Source organism: Hemitrygon akajei, chromosome 4 (assembly GCF_048418815.1).
Source record: "Hemitrygon akajei chromosome 4, sHemAka1.3, whole genome shotgun sequence".
NCBI lineage: Eukaryota > Metazoa > Chordata > Chondrichthyes > Myliobatiformes > Dasyatidae > Hemitrygon > Hemitrygon akajei.
In genome coordinates, this window is record NC_133127.1 from 46,593,295 (window position 1) to 46,619,959 (window position 26,665).

The 26,665-nt window shown below is 43.4% G+C and overlaps 2 protein-coding genes across 5 annotated transcripts in view; one reads left to right on the forward strand and one right to left on the reverse strand.

Annotated features, from left to right (window-relative positions):
- The window catches only part of tbck (TBC1 domain containing kinase), a 220,308-nt gene extending 196,722 nt beyond the window's left edge, over positions 1 to 23,586 (reverse strand). Inside the window, exons 1-3 of the mRNA XM_073042483.1 lie at positions 23,544 to 23,586; positions 6,142 to 6,363; positions 2,616 to 2,688 (exon numbers count right to left, since the gene is read on the reverse strand). Coding sequence (XP_072898584.1) covers positions 2,616 to 2,688; positions 6,142 to 6,334 — 266 coding nt within the window. The 5' untranslated portion in view covers positions 6,335 to 6,363; positions 23,544 to 23,586. The remainder of the gene's footprint in view (positions 1 to 2,615; positions 2,689 to 6,141; positions 6,364 to 23,543) is intronic.
- Positions 23,587 to 23,708: 122 nt separating this feature from the next.
- The window catches only part of aimp1a (aminoacyl tRNA synthetase complex interacting multifunctional protein 1a), a 60,588-nt gene continuing 57,631 nt past the window's right edge, over positions 23,709 to 26,665 (forward strand). The window contains exon 1 of one of the 4 annotated variants that reach the window (XM_073042495.1): positions 23,709 to 23,925. Coding sequence is in view for 1 of the 4 variants with exons in the window: in XM_073042494.1 (XP_072898595.1) it covers positions 23,908 to 23,909 (2 nt within the window). In the remaining 3 variants the exon portion in view is untranslated. Of the gene's footprint in view, positions 23,926 to 24,319; positions 24,463 to 25,993; positions 26,145 to 26,665 lie in introns of those variants that run through there. The other 3 variants (XM_073042494.1, XM_073042497.1, XM_073042496.1) reach the window with 3 other exon arrangements.

A 26,665-nucleotide genomic window follows, 5' to 3' on the forward strand; every position in this document is an offset into this window, starting at 1 on the left:
TAGAGTGGATGTGAAGAGGATGTTTCCTATGGTGGGAGAGTCGAAGACCAAAGGACACAGCCACAGAATAGAGTGGCGTCCTTTTAGAATGGAAGACGAGGAGGAATTTCTTTAGCCAGAGGGTGGTGAATGTGTGGAATTCTTTGCCACAGGCAGTTGTGGAGGCCAAGTTTTTATGTATATTTAAGGCAAGGATTGATTGATTCTTGATTGGTCAGGGCATGAAGGGATACGGGGAAAAGACAGGAGTCTGAGGCTGAGATGAAAACTGGATTAACCATGATGAAATGGAGGAGCAGGCTCAATGGGCCGGTTCAACTTTACTTCAGCTTTCTTCTACTGAAGTGCCAATTCATTTCTGAGATTTCCTTTCCTGTTGTTCACCTCCCAGAGATTTTTTATTTTATTTAGACATACAGTGTGGAACAGATCCTTCTGGCTCAATAAGCTGCACTGGCAAAGAACCCATCTATTTAATCCAGCCTAATTACAGGACACTTTACAATGACCAATTACTGTACAAACAAGTACATCCTTGGACTGTGGGAGGAAACCAGAGCACCCGGAGGAAACCTACGCTGTTCAAGGGGAGAACATACAAACTCCTTACCGACGGCACCGGAATTAAACTTCGAACTCCAGAATGCCCTGAGGTGTTGCCTGCAATTTTTCTGATCTACTGTCATTATACTTCAAAGCATCAAAGTTCCACAGAAGATAGATGTAAAGTAGAATTTCCATGCTTTATCATCAACTCACATGGAAATCAGTAGTGCTGTAACCTAGATAAAATGTTAAGTTCAAGTACCAGAAGAGAGACTTGGTTTTACGGAACATTAGTCAACCAGTTTTCTGTGCAAGTTCAGTGTTTTTTCTCACCTCACATACTAAATTACTGACTGGAATCTTAACTTTTGTGAAAAAAAAATCATTCCCCTATAACGGACTGAAATAAGCAACCCACCAGCCAAATGCTTTAATGCAACAAGGCATCAGAAAATAAATCAATAGCACACCTTTCAAAAGGTGTTTATTATAACTGAAACAAATTCAATAACGTTGCTTACTTTTTCTACTCCTTCACCTTGTGTTCCACTAGACACTGTTCCCCTGCTGCTTTTTATTTGATGCAATCTTCACTTTAAAATTATACTGTCTACTTGACACATATATCCATGACCTCCCAGTGATCAGCAAAGATTTCACATTCACCATTTACAAATGTAGTCATTTGCATGTGTATGTCTCATCCAAACATCTGCAAAGATTTATAGCACAATACAAACACTGGCAGTTCACTCATCAAACATAATTTACGTTATGAACTGGGATACTTTCTCAGATTATTCTTGAGGTAATAACTGATCAACGATAAAGTTCACTATAAGCAGAAATGCCACACCAATGATGACTGTTGAAAAATCTACTGAAGTAATTTGTTGATTTGTTGAAATGATACATTTGCAGGTTATACAATTTCCTTGCACAGAGGAATCTGGTACAAACACATCCAAAGATTGTTCTACATTTGTGGTATTGTAACAGCATTGGAATGGCCAGTCTTGCTCGTTTCTCGCTGCTGCCATCAGTTAGAATATATAAGTGCCCCAGGACTCGTACAAAAACATTTATTACCCCTCAATGATCAGGGTCTGTAACAAAAGGGGATAACTACAGTCATTCTATTTCTGGTGCTCCCACAACCAATGGTCTTACTTTAAGGACTCTTTATCTTGTTATTTCATACTATTTATTTATTGCTATTTATTTATATTTGTATTTACATAGTTTGTTCTTAATTGATCCTCGTTAACCATTACTGTTCCATAGATTTGCAGAGTATGCTAGCAGGAAAAATTTCTCAGGGTTTTATGTGGTGTCATGCAGTACTCTGATAATAAATTTTACTTTGAACTTTCAGTCTCAATGCTGATACCATGTGCACCCAGAAAAGCTGTCAGGACTGCCCACAGAAATTAGACAGAGTTCTGCCAGTGTTAGGTATAGCACATAAGATTGGGTTTATCTATTTCAGTATAATTATCTTTTCTGTAAGGTGTGCTATTCTTCAATTATTAGAATCAATCTTCCTGGCACTGAAAGTGACTTTTATGAGCACAATATCTCATTACTTCTTTCTCTTTTCTTAATCTAACATTACTTTCCCTCATTTTAATTTGTTTTCTGTACATGAAATGTCACTGAATTCAGTAAGTGAATTGGTTTAAATCCTATACAGCTCATTAACACAACTGCAAAGCCAGCTGTTAAGGAAAGGCACAGTTCCATGTCACATTCAGTCAAGACACAGACTACTTTTAGAGGATAGGTGGTTTCAGTGTTTACCCTGCATCAATCTTGCCTGGAAAATTTTAGGAAAATTAAATAAGCTGTTTCGTCACAAGCTACAATAATTTCTGGCTCAAAACATCGTAATTCACATTAACCTTACAAATGACAGGATGCACAGAATACAAAAACAAATCAGATGAAAAGAATCATAAAGATTCTGAATTTTTCTGAATTATTACAAAATACCATTATTATGAAAAACAATATTGTTAGTGATTTTTTTTCTAGATAAGGATTAAATAGTATGAGTTTTAAAATATTACCTCGTTACCTCTCTCTCCTTTAATAGTTCTTCCAGACTTCTCTCATAATGCTCAGTAACAACGACCAGTCTTTCTGTAGAAGAGGCATAACAGGTATGTATTGCACTGTACTGCTGCCACAAAACAATAAATTTTGCGAGATATGCCAGTAATATTAAACCCAATTCTAATTCTAAGGATCCCCAAGATGTTAAATAATATGGCAAAAATTGCTTTTAAAGATCTGCACATGCTGATGCACATTATGAACTTGACCTTACTACTTCTATGAAATAACAAAAGGAAGGAAACGACTTAGAGACATAGATAATGGGATCTGGAGTAGGGCTTTGGGCCATTTTCAACCATTCCATTCCATTCAACTATGTTCTATAAAAATGGAGCAAACACGAGGAAATCTGCAGATGCTGGAAATTCAAACAACACACACAAAATGCTGGTGGAACACAGCAGGCCAGGCAGCATCTATAGGAAGAAGCACTGTCGACGTTTCGGGCCGAGACCCTTTGTCAGGACTAACTGAAAGGAAAGATACTAATGGATTTGAAAGTAGTGGGAGGAGGGTGAAATGCAAAATGATAGGAGAAGACCGGAGGGGATGGGATGAAGCTAAGAGCCTCCAACCTGATGGCATGAACATTGACTTCTCTAACTTCCGTTAATGCCCCTCCTCCCCTTCTTACCCCATCCCTGACATATTTAGTTGTTTGTTTTTTTCTCTCTCTCTGCCCATCACCCTGCCTGTTCTCCATCTCCCTCCGGTACTCACCCCTCCCCCTTTCTTTCTCCCGAGGCCTCCCGTCCCATGATGCTTTCCCTTCTCCAGCTCTGTATCACTTTCCCCAATCACCTTTCCAGCTCTTAGCTTCATCCCACCCCCTTCGGTCTTCTCCTATCATTTTGCATTTCCCCCTCCCCCCACTACTTTCAAATCTCATAGTATTTCTCCTTTCAGTTAGTCCTGATGAAGAGTCCCGGCCCGAAACACTGACAGTGCTTCTTCCTATAGATGCTGCCTGGTCTGCTGTGTTCCACCAGCATAAAAATGGAAGGCATGTGGAAAGGAAGGGGTAGATTAAAGGCTGGTACAACACTGTGGGTCAAAAGGCCTATACTGTGCTATAGTGTTCCGTATTTTATAATATTTTGAGGCTTGATCATTCACTTCAGTACCCTATTCCTATCTTCTCCCTGTACCCTTTGAGTACCTTCTTGAATGTATATAATGACTTAGCTTCCATTGCCTTCAGTAAAGACATTTTTTCTCCATGTGTGAACTTTATAGATCCCCGCTCATTCTTCTCTATGCCAGTGGTCAAACTGATCTAATATCTCCACATACGTCTCTCCTGCCATCTCAGGTATCCTGTCTTGTAAACTTTTGTTGACCTCACTTCATGGCAAGAACATCCTTCTTTGGATAAGGAGAGCAAAATTCCACACAAAGTTCTAGCTGAAATCTTATCGTACCTTTTTAGAGCTGCATCTATGCTCCTGTATTCAAATCAGAGTCACAGAGTTCCAGTACAGAAATGGACTCGTCCAGACCACCATTTCCAAACAGACCTTTCTGTCTTTCTACATGAAAGTTCCAGATATCAACTACTATCTGGGAAAAAAGTTTTGACTCTCTGCCTATCTACACAATTCATTATTTTATATACCTCTCTCAGGTCACCCTCAGCTTCCTTCACTCCCGGGAAACCAAGCAAACTATTCAACCTTTGTCCATAAGTAAAATCCTCCAATCCCGGCAAAGCAATCACACCTTTGCTAAAGTGTAGCAACCAGAACCATCTATAATACTCCAAGTGCAGCCTAATCAGTCTTTTGTAAAGTTACTACTACTTTTATCAATGGTTTGAATCGAGATTGGAGCTGCCTAATTAATCACAATTTTCCATAACTCTGGAACTTGTTCCTTTACTTATAAAGATTACCAGAAAACTTGCAAGCCTATCTGAGTTGTTGACTCCACGGTTTATAGTGTTGCCAGAAACTAGATTGATCTGAATGTTATTGTGAGTTACAACATATTTATTTAGTGCTGTATTCTATACAGAACAAGCAGTCCCTCAGGTCAACATGTATAGATAAATTGGAGGATGGCTGCCAACTTGAGGTTCAAAGCACTAGCAAACATTCAAAGCACATCTGAGATATTTACAAAATAATTAACATGCCTATTCAAGTGCACATTTAAAAATGTTATTTACTATACAGTAAACAGCCACCAGCAACATATTCTGTGTTTTGTCAAGCAGTATCCTCAAACATTTCAAATATTAATTGTAGGCAAACATGGCAAAATGCACTAAAGAGCCATGCTGTGTGCATTTGGAGAATATTTACACTCGCATGTTATTTCATTTACCATCAACTAACTTTTCATGTGCTTGACAACAATAATTATCATTTGAGCCTATCTGGTGTACAGTTGTCGGACATGAAATCATAGAAATAGACATGGGCAAAATGATGGAAAGACTTGTAAATAAGAGTCTGCAATTGTGCTGGACCAGGCTCACCACCTAGTATCATCACTGGGTACTCCTCTCTGCTTCCATTCACTTAGGATGGAAGCAGAGGGCCTATGTCACACCATTACTGTCAAGTAGCAACATTAAACAACAAAGTGTGTGGTTATGTTCAAAGGTACAGTTAATGTCAGAGAAATATATACAATATACATCCTGAAATTCTTTTTCTTCGCAAACATCCATGTCCTCCTCCCTTCAAACGTCTATGTTAGGACACAAAGCAAAGTTGGGGGCAGAATCTTGATGCCTATCAAATCTGTCACCATCTTTTTAAGTTTTAAATTTCTGATATTCAGAAGCCTTTAAATAAATTAAAATTCAAACAATAAAAAAAATTAAAATGTGATTTTAAAATTAAACAATTCAAATCATAAAAAATAAACAGTTAAAGTATTTAAAGATTTTTTTGAGATCTTATCTTGCCTTTTGGTTCTTAGTCTGCATATTTAAAATTAAATTGAAATCAATGGGACTTCAGTTCTTAACCTAGGTCTGACCTGTTTTATAATAGGAGATGAGTTTCCCAGAATGACATTTTGGAATCCCAATAAGTCTTGGCACAGTTTTTGGTCCCATTTGGGAGTACAGTAAAGAAAATAGTTACAAATTTGGCATCCCACACCCGTCAATCTTTCCTAGATTCTGAACGTACTAATCTGGGAATTACTTTAGTGCAAATGCTTAATGGAATAGCCAGTACAATTCAGAGAACTGATGATAAAACCCAGACACTGTTGAATAAGAAGCAAATGTATATCATAAGGCTTAGGAGTGCTGGGAGGGCAACTGATAATAACAACCATAAAGATATGGAAGGCAAATTTCTAGAAGGTAGAATCAGCATGGGCAATTTGAAATAGAACATTGAGATTATGAATATCATAGGTGAGAATTTCTGCAGGAAAGATTTGATCAATGTTGCTGACACATTTAGTCCTTGACTCAAAGGCAATGGCCATGTGTATGCCATATGAAAAAGAACCCACCGTGCTTGCCACGTAATATATCCACATACTGGCAGAGCCTGGGATGAGAGATGGCCTTCAGGATCTGGAATCGTCCTAGAATTCTGACAGAGTTTGGGGTGAGTGGAAGCCCATTACTACCACACACATCATGTGGAAGTGCAGATGCAAAAAACGTGAAAGCTCCAAGCTGAGCATCCTTGAGGGGAAACATTTTGTTCTCAGTGCAGTGTTATGGCATATCTGAAAAGAAATAACAAATAAACAAGACATTCAGTGTAGAGTAAGAGCTGTCATTTTAAGTTATTAAGACTCACAATTTGTTGAAGGTGGGTAATGCAGACATCCCACCGCTCCTGGAAGTTCTGGGAGTCTCCCGCACATTGATAGCGGCTCCCTGACGCCCGCAAATTATATATAATATCCGGGAAATCGATTTTTTTTGACAGTGAGTGAGGGGGGAGGGGAGACAGAGGGAGGGGGAGGGGGAGAGGGAGGGGGGAGAGGGAGGGGAGAGAGGGAGGGGAGAGAGGGAGGGGGGAGAGAGGGAGGGGGAGAGAGGGAGGGGGAGAGAGGGAGGGGGAGAGAGGGAGGGGGAGAGAGGGAGGGGGGAGAGAGGGAGGGGGGAGAGAGGGAGGGGGGAGAGAGGGAGGGGGGAGAGAGGGAGGGGGAAGAGAGGGAGGGGGAAGAGAGGGAGGGGGAAGAGAGGGAGGGGGAAGAGAGGGAGGGGGAAGAGAGGGAGGGGGAAGAGAGGGAGGGGGGAGAGGGGGGGGAAGAGAGGGAGGGGGGAGAGAGGGAGGGGGGAGAGAGGGAGGGGGGAGAGAGGGAGGGGGGAGAGAGGATAAGAATCCTGATAGGTCCACTTAGCACAAAGAGAGACCAATCAGTTTTCTCTGTGGGTGGGCTTTACAGCTAACCTCTCTATCTCTTTCATTGTCCATCAGTTCAGTTTAGTGTCCTGCAGTGTCATGGCAGAGTGTTCAAAAAAAAAGAAAATATAAACCGTACTTCACCCCAGACTACACTAAAGTGTACCCCTGCCTAATAGGGGTCAAAAACAGTTGCTCACTGCACTGTTTGCAACAATGACTTTTCTATTGCCTGAGGTGGGTTAAATGACTGTAAAAGACATGTTGAGGTGAGTTTAATAGGTGTCATTCATTCATTAGCATTATCTAACGTTATTTAAACTAGCTGGCTAGCTGCTAGGGAGCTACTCTATTGATGTACTACGTGATGAGGCCAAACTCCCTGCAGACTTGCTTAAAATTGTAATTGAATAAAAAAAACGACTCCATGATAATATAATTGTGAATCTTGTGAATCTGATGTCTTGAAAAATTAACAAATTCATTGACACAGATTGCTATGAGGTTGAGACCCCCAGCAAAATGCTCAAATCTGCCTCTATATATCGCTGTGTATGTGTGTGTGTATAAATAGTTTCATGTAATCAAATAAAATGTGTTCTTTCATAATTAAATGTCCTGTATATATACACGCTTTGAGGTCGACCGTGGGCGGGGGTGTGGTGCTACCTCCCTGAAATGAGTTTTTGCAGGGTGGGATGTCTGGTAACATTCATAAGTAATCAGAGCACTACTGGAATATCAACTATTATGAACTATTTTCAAAACCTTTGATTTGCTCTTAAAGTATAGACGTTGACTAATAACATATTTCACTATATTATAAGGATATTTTTCCTTTTTTGTTTCTTTACCAAACAGCTTCAGTCTTGGTAGTGGGCTTAGATTCTTTTTGTATAATAAAATCATCACATTTCAATACTACAATTTAATTTAATTTACATGAATATAGGGTAATGAGATTTCAAGTGTGATTCAAATATAATGTATTTGATAATATTTTATCCTTTTTTACTTATAATATCTTCCATTCTTCTATGTAGAAAATTAATAAAAATATTGAAAAAGAAAAGAATATCAATGCCGTAAATTAAGGTGCTCAATCCCAATTGAAAACAAGGATAAACAAATGACAAAAGAAACTTGGAATTCTCTTATCCAATGAATTCTTTGAAACCAACATCGATGGATATTTGCTTGGTAAAAGGTATTAAAAGTTACAGTATATCAGGCTCAAGGGGAATGAATGACTGATCTTACAACATATCTGTAAACTAGCGAAGAAAGAAATGAATTCTTTAGTAAGTGTAATATACAACTTATTTTTAGAATAGCTTTACAAAAGTACATCGCCTTAAAATACTTGTGTTTGGAACTGCTGTCAATTAAGTCAAAAAAATTTAAAAGACTCAGAATACACAACAGTTATACTGGATCAAGCAAAACATGATGAGTGATTTGTTTCAATTAGTGAAAAGTTAAGGAAAGCACAGCAATCCTATACATTCACAACATATTATCAAGCATTGTGAAATCATTTTTGGCATCATTGTAATTTTGACAAACACATCGAATACTGGCTCTGCATTAGTGGATCTTCAATGGTATGATCATTGTCCATTGAAATAGGCAGCGAGTGATGCTAGCCTTAAACACTGCTACTTAAATGGAAGGAGGTGATTTTATCTAGACATGCTACTCTCAATTTGTTCACTGATGTGTGTGGGATTTTGTTATACATTAACTGGCTATCCCACATAGCATGCCCACACCTTGCTAACCCTAACCCATACGTCTTTTTGGAATATGGGAAGAAACTGGAGCACCCTGAGGAAAGCCCCTCAGTCATGGGGTGAACACAGAAACTCCTAACAGACAGTGGCGGGGGCTGAAAGCTGATCTTCTGATCACTGGCACTGGAATAGTGTTACACTAACCACTATGCTATCCCACTGAGAAAAGTGTGGTTTTCCCAGTGCCTGAGGTGACTTTGTAGATGGTGCAGATCGCAGAAGCATATAGGAGACAGAAATCACTGCAGCCTGAGAGAGAGTTTGTGCCAAATATGAGGTCTTGATCTTCAAATACCCTTTTCCCTGATTGATGAAAGGATGCACTGGCACATGGAAGACAGAGGAGAATTTCATCAAGTCTGCCTTCCCTGAGGTAGCTTCCTAAATATGGGAATTGGTTCCCATATTAATTTCCAAGGTAAGTCTGGTGCAGTGCCAATTTTTGGTAGAGGACTTTTGCCTTGCAGATGTTCTGTGCAAGACCAATCTCCTTGTAACTCTTCAGTGAATGTGACAACAATGATTTGGATCTCAGCCTGAGTGTGCACAAACACAAATTTTTCCATATGTTTGCATGCCTGACACCAGATTGCTGAAACAGATACTCCGTTCTGAGTTCGGAAATGAGAAAAGGCTATCAAGCAGAAAGAGAAAAAGGTCATGTTCAATGGCTGCTGACTGCCGGGAAATCTCTGTCTGCTCTGATTGGGAGTACACTCCTAATGGTATCAAGAATTTGAGTTTGTGCATTGAGAGTAGTAATGTTTCAGTAGAGGAAGTATCAAACCACTTCACGAACCACCATCCTATCCACGTTTCCAGACACCTCATGCCCCACCTGGTGTGTGACATGGAGGGAAACTGCAGGTGATGTGCTCACGTACACCTGTCCTACTTGATGATAATGAGGGCAGACTTCAGAGATGCTGACAAGTAGCCCGGCCGACTAACAGCAATCATTTTGTAAATGGTAAGCACTGCAATTGCTGTGCAATAGTGGTGTAGGGAATGAATGTTTGTAGCGGTGTGCTACACGCAGCACTGAAATAACGACACGTAGTCGGTGAGCTGCAGTTGCGAAAGAGGTTTATTAAAACTTCGCGGCCTCGCTTTAAAGCCTTCCTGTTCCCGCCCTCTCCGGGCGGGAGTACTGTAAGGGGCGCGTATTCACAGTCCCGTCCCACGCGCGGGCTTTTCCCCTTGCTGATGAAGCAGGCTTGGCGCCCTCTTTGGGACCGGCCTCTATGCCGGCGCGCACCACTTTGTGAGCCGGTTTGAGTGCGCTGGGAAGTGGGTCGCCACATAACCCCCCCACAGAACCGGCGATACACCCCCCAATGTCCTCAGGCTGGGTCGGACTCTGTTTGGGAGGTCTGCCTCTGCGCCACGGTGCCTGAATCTCGACCGGCTGCGCCAAGTCCACATGGGCCGGTTTGAGTCGGTCCACTGTGAAAACCTTCTCTTTCCCCCCAATGTCCAGCACGAATGTGGACCCGTTGTTTCTGATCACCGTAAACGGCCCCTCGTAGGGCCACTGTAGCGGTGCCCGATGTCCGCCCCGTTGTACAAAAACGAACTTACAGTTTAGCAGTTCTTTGGGTATGCAGGTCGGGTTCTGCCCATGCTGTGAAGTGGGTATGGGGGCCAGGTTACCGAGCCTCTCGCGTAGTCTGCCCAGGACTGCTCCGGGTTCTTCCTCTTGCCCCCTTGGGGCTGGTATGAACTCTCCTGGGACGACCAGGGGTGCGCCGTACACCAACTCGGTCGACGAGGTGTGCAGATCCTCTTTGGGCGCCGTGCGGGTGCCGAGCAGGACCCAGGGGAGCTCGTCCACCCAGTTAGGCCCTTTGAGGCGGGCCATGAGAGCCAACGTCAAGTGACGGTGGAAATGCTCCACTAGTCCGTTCGACTGTGGGTGGTAGGCGTTGTGTGGTGCAGCTGTGTCCCCAAAAGGCTGGCCATAGCTGACCACTGGCTGGAGGTGAACTGGGCGCCTCTGTCGGAGGTAATGTGGGCCGGTACACCAAAGCGAGATACCCAGGTTGCAATCAGTGCTTGGGCGCAAGATTCCGAGGTGGTGTCGGTGAGCGGGACCACCTCTGGCCATCTTGTGAACCGGTCCACGATAGTCAGGAGGTGCCGCACTCCACACGACACTGGCAGGGGGCCCACGATATCCACATGAATGTGGTCGAAACGCCGGCGGGTGGGGTGGAACTGCTGCGGCAGAGCTTTGGTGTGCCGCTACACCTTGGCTGCTTGGCAGTGCATGCACGTTCTGGCCCATTCACTGACCTGCTTGCGGAGTCCGTGCCAAACGAACCTGTTGGTTACCATCCGGATGGTTGTCCTGATGGAGGGGTGCGCTAAGTTGTGAATGGAGTTGAAAACGTGCCGCCGCCAGGCTGCCGGAACGGGGTTGGCCGGTGGTGACGTCACAGAGTAGGGTCCTCTCACCTGGGCCTACAGGGAGGGCCTAGAGCTGCAAACCGGAGACTGCGGTTCTGTAACTAGGGATCTCTACGTCTGCCTGCTGCGTCTCCGCCAGTGCTTCATAGTCTACCCACTGGGACAGGGCTTAGATGTTAGGGCGGGAGAGGGCATCCGCCACGACATTGTCCTTTCCCGAGACATGCCAGATGTAGGACAGATGTTGCTGCTGGCGGGATGACCAGGGGTCGGATGCTTTCGTGAACGCAAAGGTAAGCGGTTTGTGGTCCGTGAACGCAGTGAAGGGCCTAACTTCTAAGAAGTACCTGAAATGCCAGATTGCCAGGTATAGCGCCAACAGTTCCCAGTCGAAAGCACTGTATTTGAGCTCGGATGGTCGTAGGTGTTTGTTGAAAAATGCCAGGGGTTGCCAGCGACCCTCGATGAGTTGTTCCAGCACTCCACCGACTGCTGTGTTGGATGTGTCCACTGTGAGGGCGGTAGGGATGTCCGTTCTGGGGTGCACTAGCATCACGGAGTTTGCTAAGGCTTCTTTGGTTTTAATGAAAGCGGCGGCGGACTCCTCGTCCCAGGTAATGTACTTGCCCTTATCCGACATCATGGCAAACACAGGGCGCATGATTCGGGCTGCTGAAGGGAGGAAGCGGTGGTAGAAATTCACCATACCCACGAATTCCTGAAGGCCTTTGATTGTGTTGGGTCGGGAGAAATGGCGGACCGCATCTACCTTGGCGGGCAGAGGGGTTGCCTCGTCTTTAGTAATCCTGTGGCCCAGGAAGTCGATGGTGTCAAGCCCGAACTGGCATTTGGCCGGGTTGATTGTCAGGCCGTATTCACTCAGTCGGGCGTAGAGTTGATGGAGGTGGGACAGATGCTCCTGACGACTGCTGCTGGCTATGAGGATGTCGTCCAAATAGATGAAAGCGAAGTCCAGGTCGCGTCCATTAACCGCTGAAACATCTGTGCGGCATTCTTTAGGCCGAACGGCATACAGAGGAACTCGTAAAGGCCGAACGGGGTGATGAGTGCCGTTTTGGGGACATCGTCCGGATGCACCGGGATTTGATGGTATCCCCGGACGAGGTCTACCTTGGAGAAGATCCTAAGTCCTGAATGTGCGGCACAGGATAGCGGTCCGGTGTTGTAGCCTCGTTCAGCCTGCGGTAGTTGCCGCATGGTCTCCAGCCCCCTGTTGCTTTGGGCATCATGTGCGGGGGGAGGCCCATGGGCTGTCGGACCGCCGTATGATCCCCAATTCCTCCATCCTCTTGAACTCCTCCTTCGCCAGTCGGAGCTTGTCCGGGGGAAGCCTTCGAGCACGGGCGTGGAGGGGTGGTCCTTGTATCGGGATGTGGTGCTGTACACCGTGTCTGGGCATGGCTGCCATGAACTGTGGCACCAGAACCGATGGGAAATCTGCCAGGATTCTAGTGAAGTCATTGTCGGACAGCGTGATGGAGTCTAGGTGTGGGGCCAGCAACTGGGCTTCACCCAGGGAGAACATTTGAAAGGTCTCGGCGTGGACCAGTCTCCTCCCTTGCAGATTGACCAGTAGGCTGTGAGCTCGCAAAAAATCTGCTCCCAGGAGCGGTTGGACTATGGCGGCCAGTGTGAAGTCCCATGTGAACCGGCTGGAGCCGAACTGTAGCTGCACCGTATGGGTGCCGTAGGTCCTTACTGTGCTGCCGTTCGCGGCTCTCAGGGTGGGACCCGGTTCTCTGTTGCGGGTGTCGTAACTCGTCGGAGGTAAGACGCTGATCTCGGCTCCGGTGTCGACCAAAAAGCTTGTCCCAGACATACAGGAGGCTATCCCGATGGCCAGCCGCCATAGCCATCAGTGGCGGCTGGCCCTGGCATTTCCCGGGAACTTGCAGGGCGGGCTACAGCGGTGGGCTTCTGCGTCCCACTGCTGGTGGTAGAAGCACCATTGTTTATTGGTCTCCTCACCCCTGCCTCTGGGGTTAATGGGCTCTGTGGCCGGGCCTGGTCTGGTTTGCTGCTGGGAGAGTGGCCTGGTGATCTGTGCGACGGACGCACCACTCTCCTTCTTGGCTTTCCACAGCACATCCACCCAGGCCGCCACCTTCCGAGGGTCGCTGAAATCCGCATCAGACAGCAGCAGGCGTATGTCCTCGGGTAGCTGCTCCAGGAACACCTGCTCAAACATGAGGCAGGGCTTGTGACCTCCGCCCAGGGCCAGCATCTCGTTCATCAAAGCCGACGGCGGCTTGTCTCCCAAACCATCCAGGTGCAGTAAGCGGGCAGCTCACTCGCGCCGTGAGAATCTGAAAGTCCTTGTGAGCAAGGCTTTGAATTCTGTGTATTTGCCGTCCTCCGGGGGCGACTGTATGAACTCCTCAACCTAGGCGGCTGTCTCCTGGTCGAGGGAGCTCACCACGTAGTAGTAACGTGTGTCCTCCGAGGTTATCTGCCGAATGTGGAATTGGGCTTCTGCTTGCTGGAACCACAGGTGAGGTCGCAGCGTCCAGAAGCTTGGCAGTTTTAACGAAGTTGCGTGAACAGATGCGGCGTCATTCATCTTCGGCGCAAATATCGTTTGGGCCGTCGGGGTCACCAATTGTAGCGGTGTGCTACACACAGCGCTGAAATAACGACACGTAGTCGGTGAGCTACAGTTGCAAAGAGGTTTATTCAAACTTCGCGGCCTCGCTTTAAAGCCTTCCTGTTCCCGCCCGGGGAGGGCGGGAGTACTGTAGAGGGCACAGGATTCACACTCCCGTCCAGCGCGCGGGCTTTTCCCCTTGCTGGTGAAGCAGGCTTGGCGCCCTCTTTGGGACCGGCCTCAATGCCACTTTGTGAGCCGGTTGGAGTGCGCTAGGAAGTGGGTTGCCACATGTTGGGGTGATTGATGAGCTAGCAATGAACTGGGCTGTTGCATATTATGTAGTGTCAAGTGTTTTGAGATTTGTTGAGCTGTATTATCTAAGCAAGTAAAGGGTATTCCAACACAGTCCTGACTTGTTCCTGTAGATTGCAAAAAAAAATGGAACGTCAGGAGCTAAGTCATTCACTGTCAGATATCCAGCCTCAGATCTGCTGACATAGCTGCAATATTGTTGTGGCTGGTTGAATTGAGGTTTTGGTCGATTCAGCAATGAATGTCAAAAGGTAGATGGGTAGATTCTTTTGAAGATAGTCACTTGGTAATCCAAGCCAGCTCGTGGTTCAGTATTCCAGGAATTCTGGGGCAAGTTCAGAGTGTTCAGCTTCAATCCTGTCCTCTGGTGATCGCTGTATGGAGTTTGTATGTTCTCCTTGTGACCAGGTGGATTTCAGACCACAAGACATAGGAGCAGAATTAAGACATTTGGCCCATCAAGTCTGCTCTGCCACTTCATCATGGCTGATCCAACTTTCCTCTCAGCCCTAATCTTCTGCCTTCTCCCCGTATCCCTTCATGCCCTGAATAAGAACCTATCAAGCTCTGTCTTAAATACACATAAAAACTTGGACTCCACAGCTATCTGTGGCAAAGAATTCCACAGATTTTCTCTGTTCCAGTTTCCTCCCACATTCCAAAGGCGTGTGGTTAACTGGCCCTCTGTAAACAGTGTGCAGATGAGAGAGAGTTAATAAAAATTAAAGATGAGTGTAGGATCTGAGTCTGTACCTAACTATTGCATAGTCTTGCTGTACAAGGATGCACACTGCTTCATTTACGATGGAATATTGAATGGAATTGACCAGTTTGCAAGCATAAGCAAATGTACCTGTGTCATGGGTCATTGGTAAAGCCGCTAAAGATGGTGGGACCTACAACACTTCTTGGAGCAATTCCTACAGTTCGGACATTGCAACAAGTTATAAACCTGTGAAATTTGAACCACGATCCTCAATCATTTAAATAATTTTGAAAAGTTGAAGTAGAATAAATATGTGGCTTTACGGTTCACATTCAGTACTTGCTACCTACTGACAAACTACAACTTGAAATGACTTCTTTGATAACAATACACTTTGGGACGACCCAAAGTCATGAAAAGTGCTATGTAACTGTAAATATTTCTGCTTTCTTCCGTTCTTTGTTTCCCTTCAATTTCTGTAGAACAATGCATTTTTGCCCTCATTCATAGAATCGGACTGGATTACAATCTCCATTTCTTTATTCCACTGTCATTTAGCTAAATTGCGGCATGTTGTTAAGCTTGCTAACGTGCAACATTGTTCACTCACTGCAACACACACAAAATGCTGAAGTAACTCAGCAGGTCAGTCAGCATTCATTTAAGGACATGAATAAACAGTCCACATTTCGGCTGATATCCTTTATCGGAACCAGAAAAGAAGAAGGAAGCCAGAATAAGAAGGTGGGAGGGTGGGGAAGAAGTGCAAACTGGCAGGTGAGAGGTGAAACCAGCTGAGGAAAAGTGGAAGGGATGAAGTGAGACACTGGGGGGGGTGATAGCCGGACGAGGTCAAGGGCTGAAGAAAAAGGGATTTGATAGGAGAGGAGAGTGGTGTATTGTACGGTGTATTGGTCTTCATCAATTGTGGAATTGAATTTAGGAGCTGAGAGGTAATGTTGCAGCTATATAGGACCCTGGTCAGACCCCACTTGGAGTACTGTGCTCAGTTCTGGTTGCCTAACTACAGGAAGGATGTGGAAGCTATAGAAAGGGTGCGGAGATTTACAAGGATGTTGCCTGGATTGAGGAGCATGCCTTATGAAGACAGGATGAGTGAACTTTTCTCCCTGGAACAAAAGAAGATCAGAGGTGACATGATAGAGGTGTATAAGATGATGAGATGCATTGATCATGTGGCTAGTCAGAGGTTTTTTCCCAGGGCTGAAATGGCTGCCACAAGAGGGCACAGGTGTAAGGTGCTTGGGAGTAGGTACAGACGAGATGTCAGGGTTAAGTTTTTTACTCAGAGTGTGGTGAGTGCGTAGAATGGGCTGCCGGCAATGGTGGTGAAGGTGGATACGATGGGGTCTTTTAAGAGACTTTTGGATAGGTACATGGAGCTTAGAAAAATAGAGGGCTATGGGTAACCTTAGTAATTTCTAAGGTAGGGACATATTCAGCACAACTTTGTGGGCCTAAGAGCCTGTATTGTGCTGTAGGTTTTCTGTGTTTCTATGTTTCTAAATAGAGGAGATGTGGGTGAGGACAGCATTGATTGTAGAGGAAGGAATATCCCATTCTTGAAGAAGGAGGACATCTCAGATGTTCTGGAATGGAAAGCCTCATCTTGAGTCCAAGTAGTAAAACAGATTTAAATATTACCTCCAATTTTACTGATCAGAAATTTTTCAGTCAATGGCAGACGCCCTACTCTTAACTACTTCAAAAAGAGATGTTAATGGATCACATGTAACAAACAACCCAAAGAATGCATCTTGCTCAAGGTTGATAACAAGCTCTGACATTGCTTCATCATGGCTCAACCTTTCTTAAGGCTAAGAGGAGGCTGATTTTTGAATAGTGCAATTTTAGATTTATAAAATATTTTTTAGAAATATCCACTCCAAGAAGTACAATGAATTCTCGCAACCTTGCCTTCCTCATCAAATCAGAATCAGAATCAGACTTTAATCGCCAAGTACATATGTACATACAAGGAATTTACTTCCGGCAGATGTTGTCTCTCTGCTCATAACAATAATAATGATAAATATAAATGAAAATATAGATTATACATACAGGTAGTGCAATCCAAGTAATAGTTAGCCGACAGTTAACCGGCAGTTAACTGTTCAGCAAAGTGACCACAGTAGGGAAAAAACTTCTCCAGTGCCTATTAGTCTTAGTCTGGAGGGATCTGAAGCGCCTACCAGACGGAAGCAGATCAAACAGTCCGTGTGCAGGATGGGAGGAGTCCTTTATGATGTTCCCCGCCCTCTTCTTCAACCTGACATTCAGATTGAACTTGACATTGAATATTTTAAACAGAGAATGGATAAAGTGAAAGGAATCAAACTGAATCCTTATTAATTCTCATTGGCAGTGTGCAAATTAATTCACAATAAACAATGATTTTGTACAGATCTTTGTTCAATATTTGGGACTGAAATTCCAAGATTCTAGTCTGATAATATATCAGGCAGACTTTCATAAAGAGATTACAGTGAGGATATTTGCTGAAGCAATTGCTCTTTAAGAGGGAATCCATATCACTGTGAGTGGGGAGCACAAATCATCAGTTATAAGTACTTGGGCAGGCACAAGCTGACGGTGCCATTACATTATAGTCTGTGAGATAGCATTTTGGAGGAGACAATAACACTGTCATTATAGAACCAAAGAGGCTCAAGAAAAGCAGCAGTATTTTTCTTAGAGAAGCAAAACATAATTGTAAACCATTATGTCGTTGGTATCAATGACATAGGCAGGAAGAAGGATGAGGTCCTGAAGTGTGAGTTTCGGGAACTAGGCAAAAGGCTGAAGAACAGGACCTCAAGGGTGGCGTTCTCAGGATTGCTGCCAGTACTACGTGATAGTGATGGTAAGAATTGGAGGAGATGGCAGTTGAATGCGTGGCTGAGGAGTTGGTGCAAGGGGCAGGGTTTTAGATTTTTGGATCATTGGGATCTCTTCTGGGGAAGGTGGGACCTGTACAGATTGGATGGGTTGCACCTGAACTCAAGGGGGAGCAATATCCTTGCTGGTAGGTTTGCTAGCATGGTTTAGGAGGGTTTAAACTAATTTGCAAGGGGGATGGGACCCGGAGCAATAGAGCAGTGAAAGAAGTGCATGGAGTAAAGCCAGATCTAACATATAGAGAGGCTTTGAGGAAAGAGCAGCAGAATAAAGGGTGTAAAGGTAGTAAGGTAGAAGGGCTAAAGTGTGTGTACTTCAATGCAAGAAGCATCAGGAACAAAGGTGATGAACTGAGAGCTTGGATACATACATGGAAATATGATGTAGTGGCCATTACAGAGACTTGGCTGGCACCAGGGCAGGAATGGATTCTCAATATTCCTGGATTTCTGTGCTTTAAAAGGGATAGAGAGGGGGGGAAAGGGGAGGAGGGTGGCATTACTGGTCAGGGATACTATTACAGCTACAGAAAGGGTGGGTAATATAGCAGGATCCTCTTTTGAGTCAGTATGGGTGGAAGTCAGGAACTGGAAGGGAGCAGTTACTCGACTGGGGGTATTCTATAGGCCCCCTGGTAGCAGTAGTGATACCGAGGAGCAGATTGGGAGGCAGATTTTGGAAAGGTGCAAAAATAACAGGGTTGTTATCATGGGTGACTTTAACTTCCATAATATTGATTAGCATTTGATTAGTTCCAATGGTTTAGACGGGGCAGAGTTTGTTAAGTGTGTCCAGGATGGATTCCTGTCACAGTATGTTGACAGGCCGACTAAGGGGAATGCCATACTAGATCTAGTATTAGGTAACAAACCGGGTCAGGTCACAGATATCTCAGTGGGTGAGCATCTGGGGGACAGTGACCACCGCTCCCTGGCCTTTAGCATTATCATGGAGAAGGATAGAATCAGAGAGGACAGGAAAATTTTTAATTGGGGAAGAGCAAATTATGAGGCTATAAGGCTAGAACTTGCGGGTGTGAATTGGGATGATGTTTTTGCAGGGAAATGTACTATGGACATGTGGTCGATGTTTAAGGATCTCTTGCAGGATGTTAGGGATAAATTTGTCCCGGTGAGGAAGATAAAGAATGGTAGAGTGAAGGAACCATGGGTGATAAGTGAGGTGGAAAACCTTGTCAGGTAGAAGAAGGCAGCATACATGAGGTTTAGGAAGCAAGGATCAGATGGGTCTATTGAGGAATATAGGTTAGCAAGAAAGGAGCTTAAGAAGGGGTTGCGAAGAGCAAGAAGGGGGCATGAGAAGGCCTTGGCGAGTAGGGTAAATGAAAACCCCAAGGCATTCTTCAATTATGTGAAGAACAAAAGGATGACAGGAGCAAAGGTAGGACCGATTAGAGATAAAAGTGGGAAGATGTGCCTGGAGGCTCTGGAAGTGAGCGAGGTCCTCAATGAAAACTTCTCTTCGGTATTCACCAATGAGAGGGAACTTGATGATGGTGAGGACAATATGAGTGAGGTTGATGTTCTGGAGCATGTTGATATTAAGGGAGAGGAGGTGTTGGAGTTGTTAAAATACATTAGAACAGATAAGTCCCTGGGGCCTGACGGAATATTCCCCAGGCTGCTCCACGAGGTGAGGGAAGAGATTGCTGAACCTCTGGCTAGGATCTTTATGTCCTCGTTGTCCACGGGAATGGTACCGGAGGATTGGAGGAAGGCAAATGTTGTCCCCTTGTTCAAAAAAGGTAGTAGGGATAGTTCGGGTAATTATAGACCAGTGAGCCTTACGTCTGTGGTGGAAAAGCTGTTGGAAAAGATTCTTGGAGATAGGATCTATGGGCATTTAGAGAATCATGGTCTGATCAGGGACAGTCAGCATGGCTTTGTGAATGGCAGATCGTGTCTAACAAGCCTGATAGAGTTCTTTGAGGAGGTGACCAGGTATATAGATGAGGGCAGTGCAGTGGATGTGATCTACATGGATTTTAGTAAGGCATTTGACAAGGTTCCACATGGTAGGCTTATTCAGAAAGTCAGAAGGCATGGGATCCAGGGAAGTTTGGCCAGGTGGATTCAGAATTGGCTTGCCTGCAGAAGGCAGAGGGTCGTGGTGGAGGGAGTACATTCAGATTGGAGGGTTGTGACTAGTGGTGTCCCACAAGGATCTGTTCTGGGACCTCTACTTTTTGTGATTTTTATTAATGACCTGGACGTGGGATTAGAAGGGTGGGTTGGCAAGTTTGCAGATGACACAAAGGTTGCTGGTGTTGTACATAGTGTAGAGGATTGTCGAAGATTGCAGGGAGACATTGATAGGATGCAGAAGTGGGCTGAGAAGTGGCAGATGGAGTTCAACCCAGAGAAGTGTGAGGTGGTACACTTTGGAAGGACAAACTCCAAGGCAGAGTACAAAGTAAATGGCAGGATACTTGGTAGTGTGGAGGAGCAGAGGGATCTGGGGGGGGTACATGTCCACAGATCCCTGAAAGTTGCCTCACAGGTAGATAGGGTAGTTAAGAAAGCTTATAGGGTGTTAGCTTTCATAAGTCGAGGGACAGAGTTTAAGAGACGCGATGTAATGATGCAGCTCTATAAAACTCTGGTTAGGCCACACTTGGAGTACTGTGTCCAGTTCTGGTCGTCTCACTATAGGAATGATGTGGAAGCATTGGAAAGGGTATAGAGGAGATTTACCAGGATGCTGCCTGGTTTAGAGAGTATGGATTATGATCAGAGATTAAGGGGGCTAGGGCTTTACTCTTTGGAGAGAAGGAGGATGGGAGGAGACATGATAGAGGTATACAAGATATTAAGAGGAATAGATAGAGTGAACAGCCAGCGCCTCTTCCCCAGGGCACCACTGCTCAATACAAGAGGACATGGCTTTAAGGTAAGGGGAGGGAAGTTCAAGGGGGATATTAGAGGAAGGTTTTTCACTGAGTGGTTGGTGCGTGGAATGCACTGCCTGAGTCAGTGGTGGAGGCAGATACACTAGTGAAGTTTAAGAGACTAGACAGCTATATGGAGGAATTTAAGGTGGGGGGTTATATGGGAGGCTGGGTTTGAGGGTCGGCACAATATTGTGGGCCGAAGGGCCTGTAATGTGCTGTACTGTTCTATGTTTCTATGTTAAACCATACCATTTTCAGATCCATAAAAGGCTTTCCTACTGTGCAATAGATAAGAGGTAGAGATAAGAATGGTTTATCAGGCTAATTTAGTCTCTTTTTGTAATTGTATTATTTGCATATAGGAATGCGCTGTTCATCAAATCCCATTCATGGCTGCACTGCTGATTTGCACTCACAAAATTTATTGATGCAGCAATTTCCATTAGATTCTTAATTCCACTTAAAAAGCAGAGGGTACACTTCTCTCAGTGACGTAACTCCCTAATACCAGATACTTCAATCACAATTAATTAGCACCCAAGCAACAGAAGTAATCCAACGAAGTCACATTAAATACAGAATATCAAACAAAAGACTAGTATTGATCTCGTCTAAGTTCACTAAAAAAAACAGCTGTGAAGTCAGCTTGGAGCTGGAAGTAGCATAACACCCTGTAAGAAACAGCCAAACAAATGTAGTTATCACCACGAGCAATTTAGAGACTGACATTTTTACAAGATTGAAAAAAAATTACTTTGGCTCGTTGTGGCTTAGCTGGTACCATTGTCACTGAATCAGATGACTATGGTTTTAAGTCTCAGTCCACAGTCTTAAGCTCAAGAATCTAGACTGAAACCCCATCCAGTGATGCACGAAGAGAGCATAGCAATTTCAGTGGTACTCTCTGTGGAGTTGAATATACAGTTGCAAAAGGCCATAGAATCAGTCCATCAAGCCTGCTCTGCCATTCAATCGTGTTTTTTACTCAAAATCGCATTATCCTGCTTTCTCAAGGTAACTCCCTTATCAATCAATAACCAATCAATTTCTGCTGAAATACTCCCAATAACTTGGCCCTCACAGCCCTCTGTAGTAACAAATTCTGCAGATCCACTACTGAGGCTGAAGAAATCCTTGTCAGTTTCCAAACGGATGTCCCTTTATTTCGAAGTTGTTCTCTCATCCCCTGGATCCAGTTTCTTGTACTAATGGAAACATCCTCTACACAGGGACTCTACCCAGGCCTTTCAGTATTTGGTAGATTTTAATGAGATTCTACTTCGTCCTTTTGAACTCATGGAGTACAGGACCAGAGACATCAAATGCTCCTCATACATTAGCTTTTTCATCTCAAGATCATAACACCTCAGTAGTACATCCTTGCCTTTATATTCTAACCCACTCTAAATGAATGCAAGCATGGCAATTGCATGCTTTACTACTGACTTAACCTGCAAGTTAACATTGAGGGACTCCTGAAACAGGACTCCCAACTGCATTTGCCCCTCTGATTTCTGAATTCCCTCCCCATTTGGAAAATAGTCCACACCATTATTCTTCCTACTGAAGTGAATAATCCACACTTCCCTACACTGTATTGCATCTGCATCCTTTTTGTCCACTCTCCTAACCTGTCCAAGTCCTGCTGCGGACTCACTGCTTGAGTGACTTTAACAATCCTGCCACCTGTATCATCTGCAAACTTGGCCACATGCCACAAATTCCTTCACACAAAATCATCACTTCATAAAATATATCAAATTCATTAGGTAAATTGAAAAAGGAAATAAAAACTGTTATTAATATCTAATTGTAACCAGCCTACCCACCATTAAGAACATATATAGAGAAAGTGCCAGAAAAGGTCCAGTAACATAATGAAGTATCCACCCACCCTGTTCATGGACTGTTTCTCACTCCCATCTGAAATGACACCACACAACATCCACAGCAGGACCACCAGACTCAAAAAAGGCTGTTACTTTCCCCATGCAGTAAGGTTGATCAACACTTCCACCCACAAACTCATCCCTCCATACCCCTCCCCCATCAAAGAGCTACTTCATCATTGCAACACACACAAAATGCTGGAGGAACTCAGCAGGCCAGGCAGCATCTATTGGAAAAGAGTACAGTCAACGTTTCGGGCCGAGGCCCTTCAGCAGGACTACTTTACCATTTCCTGTCAGTCACCTGGTTATGTTATGGTTATGTACAGACACTCTTGTACCCAGTGTCACTTTATGGACATATAATCTATGTATATAAACCATGTTATGTATTGTGTTTTTTTATTATTGTGTTCTTTATCTGGTTGTTTTGAGCTGCATCATCGGATCCGGACTAATAATTATTTCATTCTCCTTTACACCTGTGTAAATCTTGTATCTAATTGTTCCCATTCACCTACTTTTCCCCATAGTCCTAGGAAATTTTCCTTAGTTTTGGAAAAAAGGTAAATCCAGAAAATAATTGCACATAATTTTGTAAAAGTGCAGTAGGCAGTTTTGATGAAAGATGCTGTATCTGTGATGTTAACTGTATCCCTCTCCGTAAGTTTTGCTTGATATGCTGGACAATTCCAGCATTTGAGTTTGTTCTATTTTAAATTATAGTTAAATATTGCGTTTGGTTGAAAACCATCAAATGTGAGAACCACGACGGTTAGAACAGCATTCGTTTGTTAGAAACGTTGCAATAAGGAACTAGGTCGCTGTGCAAGTGGTGAATGCAAAAGAAATCCATACATTATATGCTCATAAAACAGATGCGTGATGTAATTTTTGACCAGCAAAAGCGTTTGAAAATTATTAACCACGGTGAATCATGAAAGCAAGAACCCATAACTTCTCCCTCATAGATTAAACACCCCTCATCATAACCCTCAAATCCTTACCGTTTATAGCTCCTCATCAACGTATGGCGTCGCTGTGCACTAGTTGCACACTGGAACATGTAGTTTACACTGAAATTATAACAGCAAAAACGACACACTTTAAACTACATCACCCATAATGCTCTACAGGTTAGGGTCGTTGCATGAAACCAAGACCCAGAGTGCTTGCGACCTAGAAATGTAATTCCAGTAAGCAACGGCTCTCCTATTTTCACTAAACCGCAACAAAACGGGGTTACTCTTCCCCTTCAGTTTGTGCTGTTTGTGGATTTGTCTTGTCTGAGCTTCGAATTGCAAACGCAGACAGGCGTAAGCAGAGGCAGGCTCGAGGAGGACCCCGGCGAGAGGACGGTTGTCGGAATTGATGTGAGTGGGACGGGCGGTGAGTTTTTGGTCTTGTCCCCTTCTAACACCCGGCTGGCCAGCATTTTAATGGGCAGGTCGCAGCCGGCTGCCTTCTTTATGATTGATTCTGTGCATATGAAGGGAATGAGTTGGCCAGGAGTGAGGGGCTGGGGAGGTGAAGATGAGTAGGTGGATAACGTGGCCTGAAGGTGCTGCTGAGTGCGTGCAGCCCCGGCCTCCATTCACAGCCGTGACGTCAGCCTTTCTCCATTCACCGCGTGATGTAACCGCGCGTTAATTAACTACTAACACCAGTTCCAATCTGTGTGGTCCAGGAGAGGAGTCCATTTCAGAGTGTGATGTCAGAAAGTAGGGCTGCATTAAAGCATCTTACCCATGTTTTCAGTAACTCATGTATTACTGTAAGGTGCAAATAAAAGTGAGAAGTTCAGTAGGCTGTTAGATTGTTGGTTTGGATCTGTTTATTCGCTGAAAGAATTCTGCTTTTGCAACTACCCCAAGATGCAAATGGTCTTGGTTTGTTACGCTAACTAGAACATTGCTCGACTCAAAAGTGTGTATTGCGATCTTTATTGTGTATTGAGATGTTACTTCATTAGTTGTCATAATGGGTGCCATGGTAACGACTCTAAGCTTTGTTCATTTTGTGAAGCCATCAATAGTGTTACATTCAAACTGCTGGTGGACAGTTATTTTTATCACAGCATAATATAATAACAGATCAGGAGAAAACTAGACGTTTGGAATTGTATCATAGGTCAGTTAAAAAAATCTAAATGAATTATCAAGCACATTTCCCTAGATAAATGCACTGTTTTTATTAATATGTGGCTTGCTATAGATCATATCTGGTACAGTAAAAACATAGGGGAAAACAGCAAATTTAAGATGGTTAGAGGCTGTCTATGGAAAAAAAAGTTACATTTTCTTTATTCTGAAATAAGTTGTGCTTTAAAGATTCTATATAAATTGGTGGTTGCTTTATAGAGCCTGACGTCTAAGAATGTAATATGGGTTGTGAAAGTTTAACTTATCAAATGGCAGGTATGGCAATCAATGATTAGTGTCATTTGGAAATATCCAACTAGATATAAACTTGTATATTTTACAGTTGCTGTTTAAATTTTATATCATTTCAATTTGTTAAACTTATTAATCACAAAGGAAGTGACGAGGTTAATGTTTGAAAGCTTGTCTTTTACATGTAAGTAGCTTTAATGGTCTTTTTATACAAAATCTGTACTTATCATTTGATTTTGTTTGAGAAAATATAGCATATAGATCATGATTAGTTAAAATTTATACCTGGAGGTTTTACTGGTTGAAAAATGTAAGTTGTCAGCAAGACTGAATAGATATGTAAAGTAGAATTTGCTATTGTACTTTGGTTATACATGTACTAATATGAGGATTAAGTTTGGTTATGTTATTTACCATTGAAGTGGTTCTGGTAAGTATGCATAATATTCATTTTAGTGAAGTTTTGACTTCTAAATAATCTGTGGTTCTAAAATGTTTCATTAGGGCAATGGAAGTAATGAATATGGTATTCAAAGATTCCTGTTGAATTGATGAAATGGGGAAACATAGACCCAGAAGAGATGGAATGAGGCTTTGATGGGATTTGCATCTGTTAATATTTGAGACGTGTTGCTTAATTAGGAAACAGTGAAGGTTTCTAAGTATAGGAGTAATGTTTTAATAGTACATGTTGTATATTAGGTTAAAGGCAAGAGAACTAGATGAATTAGTCCCCATGCGTGGATATGGATGAGCAGTGTTGTAGCAGATTAGCTGTGAAGGGAGTGGATTTTGGTGACATAGAGGTGGCAATAGCAGCTTTGTAGCTTTGGATCTGTAGTCAACAGGTCACTAATGCAAATAGCAAGAAAAATGAGCAGTATATGGTGTTATGTTAAGATGAAGAGGGCTGGAGTATAGCATCAGTGATTTGCTAAACATTGGATGTCAGATTAAATGGTGTGAAACTACAGAGAGATGAAGTCACCAACAAATGTCATGTGCTATGATCAGAATTTATTTTCAGATGTGTAGTTGGGGTTTGGTTGCAGAGACACAAGCGAGCATTCAGACATTGTAAGGGTGTGGAAATGTGTTTCAGAACTGATCCCTGGAATTAGCAGTCTTACTTTTGAGAAGAGACCTGAGAGAATTGGGCATTGCAGGCTGCAGCAGTCTTAGCTGAAAGGTTACCTTGCGGAGGAATACAAGATAGTAAGTGATATGTATAAAATAAATCTTGAAAATAATTTTAGAAAGGAGGAATATAACATGGAGTTACAGATTTTAAATGATGGAATTTAGGACGGGGACCAATAAGGTTAATGATTAATAGATGGAATGTACTCAGAATTTTCATCTTTATTAATTGCTCTACAAACTAAATGTTGCTGGGTTGGAACTTTAAGACCATTCTGCCTTTCTGAAAAATCTATATCATTATGACTACCGGTATCTTCTTAATTTTTTTGGGGTGTTTCAGTTTTATGACTCAACCAGTAACTCGAAATGAAAGGCTTCTGAAAAGATCCTTCACAATTGTGTGAAATTGTCATCTGTCAAAGGAGATATGCAGATGGTTTGATTTGGCTAGGACCTTGTAAGGAATGTAGTTTCAGATAACGTGCATACAAAGTCTATTTATGGACTAGCACATGTTGTAGTCCTATTGGAGTTGTGTGTTAAAATAGCAAACCTTTTTCTTCAATTTTAGCCAGAGAGTGATTTCTGAATAA